The sequence below is a fragment of the Vigna unguiculata genome, chromosome 2 (assembly GCF_037176805.1).
Source record: "Vigna unguiculata cultivar grain cowpea cultivar isolate G323 ecotype 2 chromosome 2, ASM3717680v1, whole genome shotgun sequence".
In the NCBI taxonomy this organism is placed as follows: Eukaryota; Viridiplantae; Streptophyta; class Magnoliopsida; order Fabales; family Fabaceae; genus Vigna; species Vigna unguiculata.
In genome coordinates this window covers 2819160-2828780 of record NC_140793.1, presented here as the reverse complement: position 1 = coordinate 2828780, position 9621 = coordinate 2819160, and the positions used below count along the sequence as shown (strand labels likewise).

Below are 9621 nucleotides of genomic sequence, written 5' to 3'. Positions count from 1 at the left end.
TTCTTTGGAAAGAGTAATGATTCCTTCCTTCCACTTTTATATTCACCTCTTATTTCTTTCTTCTTCACCTAATTTTCAAAAAGAAAACCTAATTTTGCCCAGAATTATCTAGTGGTCATAACTCTTATTCTACTAATCCAAAATTAGTGATTCTTAAGCCTAAACTAAAGTTCAGAACGTGAACTTTCACGACATTTTAGAATCATCTCAATTGGAGTTTTATAGCACGAGATATCAATGATTCTAAATAATTGTCCAAACTGAAATTTGAGCAACTTTCCTGTTTACCTTTTTTCAATAATTTTCCAAGTTTCTTATAAGGTTCTAACCTTAAAGATCCTAAGTCAGCCCTTGTGCAAATTGGATACACATCATTTGGTATTCAAAGCCTGACTTTGGGTTTGGAATAACAATGGAAGTTTACTATACAAGGTATTTAGTCGAAGGCCACCCATGTTTAGTTGCATATGATTACGGAAGCAACAACAATGTTGTGAGCCAACGATTGTTGGAGAAACTCTAGTTACCAACAGGCTTTCATTCGAATCAAGCATGGATCAAATTCAGTACAAGGCATTGTGTGAAAGAAGTATTAAGTGATATCACTCCCATGGAATTTTGTCATATACTTTTGGGATGGTCATGATTTCGTTTTAAAACACTCAATCTTGATGAACATTCTCTTTATTTGAGGCAGATGGACATAAAATTAAGTTGAAGTTTATGACACCAAGACAAGTTAGTAAGGATCAGCATAGGCCGAAGGAGAAAATAGAAAAAGAAAGAATAGAAGAAGAAGCAATAAAGAGTGAAGAAAGGAGGGAAAATTAAGAAAAAGAAAAGGAAGTAGAGAAAAAGAGGATGAAAAATTTATTTGTCAATGATTTTTCTTCTACAGTTTGTGATGTCATTTTACTGGAATAAAATGAAAGGCATGTGAATGAAATACACCAACTTCCATGTTTGAAAATGAAGCTTGTTCATAGTACTTTATTATGCATCCAGTTCGCTAATGAAAAACAAAGTCTTCAAACACAACACATTTGGAGTTATTTGTTGTTACATTTGAAGGTGGGGTAGTGTTGGCAAGAGAGGTGCTCCACAATTTGCAACCATTGGAAATGAACAAATATGAATTTATTCAAGTTGTGTTTGATCTTGGAGGAAGAGAATTAGTTTCAAGTTGTGGAAAAATAAAGTCATTCCTCATTCACAAGGACATAATAAACTTATATTAAAACTAGTACAAAAATAAAGCCTTAAGATTCCTGACGAATCTTCTCGAAGAAAGGGGTATGATATGAATCACATCATGGCCCAAATGGAGAAGGACTAATGCAGTACTTTGCAGCAATTTTTTTTAAAGTTATTAGTTTGTTTAAATAATAGCCCAATTCTTTGTAAAATTGGCTGACCAAATTATGTTTTGGTTTAATCAATCAATGAGCTCTAGTTTAGTTTTATTTCAAGTTGTAATAATGGCCCAATTGCAACTTAGTCATCAGTCTTTAGGAGACCAAGAAGATGCATAACTGAATGTTTTTGGGTGACTTTTGGGTTGTCATAGTTGTAGTTACAATCAACCATTAAGTAGTAGATTATTATTAGCTTGAGTGGATTATTATTAGCTTAAGTGGAATATAGTTGCAATTAATGGGTCTTTTTTAATTATGATGCTTAAATTTGCTATATAAGTTGAACCATTTTTATGAATGAAAACAAGTTGAGTTTTATTCAGAAATTATATTTCCTATTAGTGAGAGCGATTCTCCTAAGTTCTTGAGTGATTCAAGAACCCTTGGCTATATCAAAGGACTTTCCCATCCTTTATGTGTTTCCTCATTTGGAAAGAGTGATTCTTTCCTTCCACTTTTATATTCACCTCTTATTTCTTTCTTCTTCACCCAATTTTTAGAAAGAAAACCTAATTCTGCCCAAAACTATCTCGTGGTCATAACTCTCATTCTACTCATCCAAAATTAGTGATTCTTAAGCTTAAACTAAAGTTCAGAACGTGAACATTCACAACGTTTTGGAATCATCTCAATTGGAGTTTCATAGCACGAGATATCAACAATTCTAAATTACTTCCAAACTGAAATTTCAACCACTTTCTGTTTACGTTTTTTTTCCAATAATTTTCCAAGTTTTTTACAAAGTTCTAACCTTAAATATCCTAAGTCAATCCTTGTGCAAATGGGGTTCACGTTGTAGAGCTTATTCCAAATATTGGTGTTAGTAGAAATAATGCAATGTGTAATAAAGCTTATGATGTTTGTCTTAGATGTTGAGAAATTTTTCCTCTCAATATTAATAAAATAGTGGATATTTTTCAAATAATTCAGTGTGACTTGCGAACCCTATTAAGCTATGTCTCATTATGGTGCTTGACGTCATCCAATTCTTTCTCCTATTTTCGTTCAAGGGTTCATATGCAATTTCCTTCAAAACCCAAAATTCACTCCAAATCCGAGATGATTCTACATTAATAAATAATAATAATTTTCTATTTTTATAAATTAAACTATATTTTAATTTATTAAATTCATCTTATCATTCACTAAATTTTATAACTTTGATCTCAAATATTTTCATTTCTCAATATTTTTTCATTCATCTAAACAACCTCACTTTCATTTTTTTTCTCCTTAAATCCATTCAAATCTACTTAAACACACTCTTCAAAATCTATCTTAAAAATAAACACACCCAAGTAACGAAAAGGCAACACAAAACTACACACCCAAGTAACCAAAGGCAATACAAAACTGCATCAGAGAACCCTGTCCCAAACGTAATCATGTGTGCAACTCCTACTCTACCTCTGATGTGATCAAATAAAAGCGTTTTACATTTCCCTTGTAAAACTGCACTAATAAACAGACTCTGCACATGAAACCATCTTACACTTACCTAGTAAAACTGCACTGAGAGTTGTTTTAGAAATGGTTAATTTGAAGGGACATGGGTGATCGCAAGGGCTCATATTATAACGATCGTGATTGGTTCTGGTTGGGTTGGGTGGGTGGTCCTGCACTGCTTTTTGCCTTCTCTTTTATCACATACTTCACTTCCACTCATTATTTTATGGATAACGATAGAATGCCCCCTTTTTTTGACCCTGAAGTTACCCGCCTACGTGGCAGTTATTATTTTAATAATTTTAAACCAAACGGCAATTGGAGGCAGCGGCAAAGGAAAGTTAGCGTGGTGTGCACGCGCTTTGAATTGGATAAAGTTTTTAAAAAAACACATTCGGTTGCGCGTTTTCCCTCGTTTCTTCCTCTCAACTTTCTTCTTGGAGCAGAGACGCACAAGCAAGCACAGAGGCATTTGAATCGCAAGGCATTCTCTTCCCCAAAAGGCTATCGTTCCATAAAGGTTGGTGTTGTGGGTCGCAGTGGAAGCGGATAACGGAGTTGTGGAGAGTGGTTTGGGTTGTTGGAGGCGGCGGGTTCCGCGGAAAGTGGTGGGTACCGTTCGATTCATTGGTTGGGCGCTCTCTTGTTGGCGTAGTTGTTGGTTGATTAAAGGCCATTCACAGATTGAAATAGGGTTTCGACACAATCGAATGGCCATCCAAATAATCCCATCACATGAATCATCACCAAACTACCTAAATAAGTAATTGGAATTCCAGATTGAATGAAAAACAAACTTTTCTGGTTCCATAATTAAGTGTCTTTTAGTGATTCCATATCTGCCTTTTTATGTTGAACTTTTTGTACATGCAGTACTGCAACTGATTTTACACTTTATTACTACGTGAAATAGGGTTTCGACACAATCGAATGGCCATCCAAATAATTCCATCACCACGAATCATCACCAAACTACTTAAATAAGTAATTGGAATTCAAGATTGAATTAAAAACCAACTTTTCTGGTTCGATAATCAAGTGTCCTTTTGTGATTCTATAACTGCCTTTTTATGTTGAAATTTTTGTACTGCCAGTACTGGAACTGATTTTACACTATATTATTACTTGAAATAGGGTTTTGACACAATCGAATGGCCATCTAAATAATTTCATCACCATGAATCATCACCAAACTACCTAAATAAGTAATTGGAATTCCATATTGAATGAAAAACCAACTTTTCTGGTTCCATAATCAAGTGTCCTTTTGTGATTCCATATCTGCCTTTTTACGTTGAACTTTTTATACATGCAGTACTGCAACTGATTTTACATAGTATTATTATGTGAAATAGGGTTTCGATACAATCGAATGGCCATCCAAATAATTCCATCACCACGAATCATCACCAAACTACTTAAATAAGTAATTGGAATTCAAGATTGAATTAAAAACCAACTTTTCTGGTTCGATAATCAAGTGTCCTTTTGTGATTCCATAACTGCCTTTTTATGTTGAACTTTTTGTACTGCCAATACTGGAACTGATTTTACACTGTATTATTACTTGAAATAGGGTTTCGACACAATCGAATGGTCATCCAAATAATTCCATCACCATAATCTCACAACACAGCAATTCTTAAAATTCAATAACTGTCTTTATGAGATATGAATTTTGTACCACAGACTTACACAATTTACTTACTAAATAAATGCACTACATAACACCACAAACACTTTAGAAAAGTCATTATTTATTGATTGCACCATAACACAACAGAAACACAACAAATAGAATTGTACACAACTTAATGTTTCGTAGTTTTCAATTACATGTCTATGTTCTTATAATTAAACAAATGAAAATGATATTTCATTTCCATCAAACAAAACAAAATACATACATATTGCTCATACTCCAACAACTATTTTGGTATCCTTTTCTTCTTCCGACTATAAACTGCGAACGGAGTTTGGATTACACGGCTTTTGAACCGTAACCGTGGATCATTCCTCATACGCAGGGAATATACATTCCCTGTTCGTTGCATTTCTGTCTTCTGCAGCTTCACTTGGAACATCCACTTCATTCAAATTCATAGGAGAAACAAATTCATCTTTACTTATATTTTCCCTCTCAGCCAAAGTTGATTTCAATTTAGCAATCGCTCCACCAAGTTCACGAATATCATGTTCTTGCTGCTCAATTACACCCATAAGCTGCTCCTTCTTTTTCGTTCCGGAAAAACATCACAAAAATAGTGGTTTCATTTGGGGAAGAATATCATAAAAATAGGGGTTTGTAATTGGATAGTAAAACATACCAGAGTACCCTTTGATTTGTAGAAGAAGAACACTTCAAATTAGGGCTTCCAATTCTCCGCACGAAGCTATGGCAGCAATCCGCACTCTCGCCGCATTCTCGCCTTTAGTTTAAACCGCAAAGGAAAGTTCTGTTTTTCTAACTTTTCCTTTTTCCTCTCTTGCACGTGTATCACAACCTCACCATTCACTCCACCTTCTCTCACGCGTTTCTGCTCCTGTTTGGTTAAAAATTATTAAAATAATAACTGCCACGTAGGCGGGTAACTTCGGGATAAAAAAAGGGACATTCTATCATTATCCTTATTTTATATGATCTATTAATCAATCACATGGACTATTCTACATTCATCAAAACAGGGCAGTGGCTTCACACATGATGCCAATTAATTTTCCACGTCAACCCTTTTCCAGAAACCTCAATGCCATAAATACAAACATGATCCCCTCCTCTTCCCTGGACGGTCATCCTTCCATCAAGACACACCAAGCGGTGATCATGATGTTGACACACAAATTAAACATGAATATTATCCAAGATTTTGAAACGGTACATCAAAAAATTTATGTTCTACAACAAAGATTTTATTAGTATTCAAAACTCCTTAGAATATTTAGTTGTCTTTTTTTTCTTTTATTTCAATTATAGTAATTTAACTTCCCCATTTTACATTGTCTTGTCTTCTTTCTACCATTGCATATTTAATTTTAATTATGTAGTCAAATTTGACACTTACATTATAATTTGATTATATTATTTCAAGTTTCAATCTTTTACAATATTTTTAATTGTAATTTTATTTCATTTTCAATTTATCTTTCAAAAATATATTTTTCACATTATTAAATATATTGATAGTATCAGATAATTAAAAGTTATTTTACATATACCGATCACATAAAGAAAATAAGTTAACCAAAGTAATGGCAACATAAAAATCTATTCACATTAATCTATATTTATTTTCTTTTTTACTTCCATTCAATTTTTATTCTTACTTTTTTTCCCTTTCAGTTAATCGAATCTACTATGTGGTCCAAACACAAATATCATAAGCTTACCTCATCTCTCAATTGTTATATATATCGGAACACAATGAAGGAGATCTGAATTATACAACAACCTACTCTACTGGATCTGTTTCACCCTCTCTCTCTCTTACACAACACATGAGATGGACACAAACTCAACATTGATCTTCACTTTCACACTCCTTCTCTTCGCCATCATCACCTTTCTCAAAGTCCTCACATCACTTCTCAGTCCGAACAAAACCAAACCAAACCTTCCACCAGGCCCTAAGGGTCTTCCTGTTGTGGGAAACCTCCTCCAACTGGGTGCCAAGCCCCACCAAACCCTGGCCACCCTGGCCAAGACTCATGGCTCAATAATGAGCCTCAAACTGGGCCAAGTAACCACCATCGTGATGTCCTCAGCAGAAGCAGCCAAAGGGGTGCTCCAAATCCATGATCACTTTCTCTCAAACAGGAAGATCCCTGATGCAATGAAAGGTGCCAACCATGACCACTTCAGCTTGCCCTTCATCCCAGTTTCACAACAGTGGAGAGAGCTGAGGAAGCTCTGCAATGGCCTCTTGTTCTCCAACAAGAACTTGGACGCCACTGTGGAGCTCAGAAGCAAGAAGGTTCGAGAGCTTTACAGTGACATTCACCACAGCAGCTTGAAGGGTGAACCTGTGAACATTGGAAGGTTTGTATATTTATAAAAAAAAAAAAACACAATTAGTTTAGCCTCTTCAAATGTCTAAGTTTTACTTTCTGTGAGGTTTTAATCATGTTAATGTCTTCATAGCTGTCTTGTTTATTTTCAATCTGTTTACGTTTTGAACCATATTTTCAGAATGGCTTTCAAGACGATAATAAATCAGCTGTCAAACACAATCTACTCAGAGGATTTGATTCAGTCTGCGGAAAAAGCTGGGGAGATGAAGGAGTTGGTGACCAACATCATGAAAGAGGTTGGAAGGCCAAATTTGGCTGATTGTTTCCCAGTGCTGAAGATGATTGACCCTCATGGAATCAGAAGACGCACAGGAAGCTACTTTGAGAAGCTTTTGAACATATTCAAGAGCTTGATTCACAAAAGGTTGGAACTGAGAAACGATGCTGCTGGTTACTGCACCAAAAGGGACATGTTGGATGCCATGCTCAACGATGCTGAGCATAAGATGGACATAGTTAAGATTCAACGATTGTCATTGGTATTTCCTTTTCTTGCACTTCAACTTTCTTATATTTTCAATAATTCTTTTTTTCCCTTGTTACTTTCTTACCTGCGAAATATGTTAATATCTTTTTAACCTAAGAAATATTATGAAGAAAACTTTTATATACAGAAAGAGGTACTCTTGGTAATATTCTCCAATCATATTCAATGTTCTATTTTTGTAATAAGTGATGCATTTAATAAAACTCATTATTAAAATAAAACTTCAAATTTGATTGAAAAATCATAGCATGTGCATCTATATTCTTGTACCGAACTTTTCTTATTGGGAGAAAAGAACAAAGTATGAATTTGTTAGTACGCGTTTCTGGCTACATACAAGAAAAATATTAAAATCATTTTTTTCTTAATTAAAATTAACTTTGTCCACAGGTTAAAAGCATTATGTGAGAAAATCTTTATAAATTCGTTAGTTATAGTTTATTTTTTCTATACTTTCTTTGATAAATTATTGTAATGAAATTTGTCAAATCAAATCATTATAAAAAACATGTGTGAGTGATTCTTCTGATCTTTATTACGAAAGGTTGGCCCTGCCTTCAAGAGGAACACTGGATTGAAAATGATGGACAGGGAATTGATGACATGTTAAGAGAAAAAGGGTGAAAAAGATGGTGGACCCAAGCTGTTTGTGAAAATGACATATAAGCCAAGAGACAAATTTTTTAGTACTATATATATATATACACATATGGCTTTTATGGTTTTGTCCGGATTAAAAGTGCAAAATATCTGATAGCAAAAATGTGTACTTTGTCAGGATTTGTTTGTGGCAGGAACTGATACAGTGACATCTACGGTAGAATGGGTAATGGCTGAGTTACTTCACAACCCACATGTTATGTCAAAGGCAAAAGAAGAGTTAGAGAGGGTTATAGGAAAGGGTAACCTTGTGGAAGAGTCAGACATAGCAAAACTCCCTTATTTGCGGGCTATAGTGAAAGAGACTTTCAGGCTGCACCCTGCAGTTCCACTTTTGCTACCCAGAAAAGCTGAAGTGGAATTTGAGATGCATGGACACACCATTCCAAAGGGTGCACAAGTGTTGGTTAATGTGTGGGCCATAGGGAGGGACCCTAATTTGTGGGACAAACCTAGTTTGTTTTGGCCTGAGAGGTTTTTGGAATCAGAAATTGACTTCAAAGGAAGGAGTTTTGAGCTAACCCCATTTGGTGGTGGGAGGAGAATATGCCCTGGTTTGCCATTGGCCATAAGGTTGGTGTTCTTGATGTTGGGATTGTTCATCAATTCCTTCGATTGGGAGCTTGAGGGTGGGATTAAAGCAGAGGATATGAACATGGATGAAAATTTTGGACTAACCTTGGAGAAGGCTCAACCTGTGTTAGCTGTTCCAATCATACCAAAACATTAGATATTTATCTTCAAGGGCCATTGTATAATTTATCATCCAACTCTTAGTACAAATATCTGTTTCTACATTATTCAAGATGTTTACTTTTTATTTTTTTGCTTTTTCAAGTAAAAGATGTATTAAGAATTTAATATCAATTAAAAATAATATTAAATTATAATATATATATATATATATAATAAGATTTAAAAATTGTTTTTATTCTATTTTTTAATTTTTATGTATAATATAGATCAAATTATATTTTGGTCTAGATTCTACTAATTAAAAGTAATTAAACTATTATATATATATATAACGTTTATATTTTTATTTTATATTAATTAACCAATTTTTTACCTATACTATAATAGTCACGATGAAAAATTAAAAATACTTTCGCTTTATATAATTATATCAGGTAATTAAGAATAAAAATTAATTATATTATAACTTTCTTTCCATATGTTATTACAATTTTGATTTTTATATTCAGGGAGTTGTTTTTTATTTGTGATAATAATTATATTGAAAAAATTTAATTATATTCATTATTTTCAATGCTATATAAAGATGTCAACATATAGAGCAACACTTATGATATATCACTGGTTGTAATAAAATAGTTTTGGCATTTTGCATTTTTTTTTTCATTTGTATATCAAACTAAATATATATTTATAAATCAATTTAAAGGTAAAAGAAAACATGTTCAAAACCTTTTAAAAGAAATCAACTCACTCCTTCATGACTCTTGATGTATAATTCTATCTACTTATATGTCAAAGGAATCTTCTCTATCTTCACACAACTAAAGTGAAAACTATCATCGTCAT

At 33.6% G+C, this 9621-nt stretch overlaps 1 protein-coding gene across 1 annotated transcript; it reads left to right on the top strand.

Moving 5' to 3' along the window:
• The first annotated feature begins 6296 nt into the window (after nt 1-6296).
• LOC114173225 (geraniol 8-hydroxylase-like) lies at nt 6297-8876 on the top strand. Its single transcript, XM_028057494.2, has 3 exons — nt 6297-6897; nt 7048-7408; nt 8195-8876. Exons 1-3 carry the CDS (start codon nt 6362-6364, stop codon nt 8804-8806), a joined length of 1509 nt encoding a protein of 502 aa, XP_027913295.1. The 5' UTR covers nt 6297-6361; the 3' UTR covers nt 8807-8876.
• The last annotated feature ends 745 nt before the right edge of the window (nt 8877-9621 follow it).

What these genes read in the sequence shown, in the direction of transcription:
- LOC114173225 (XM_028057494.2), top strand. Translation starts at nt 6,362, where the DNA reads ATGGACACAAACTCAACATTGATCTTCACTTTCACACTCCTTCTCTTC. An exon ending in GAACCTGTGAACATTGGAAG is followed by an intron (nt 6,898 to 7,047) that starts GTTTGTATATTT and finishes CCATATTTTCAG; the next exon opens with AATGGCTTTCAAGACGATAA. An exon ending in AGATTCAACGATTGTCATTG is followed by an intron (nt 7,409 to 8,194) that starts GTATTTCCTTTT and finishes GTACTTTGTCAG; the next exon opens with GATTTGTTTGTGGCAGGAAC.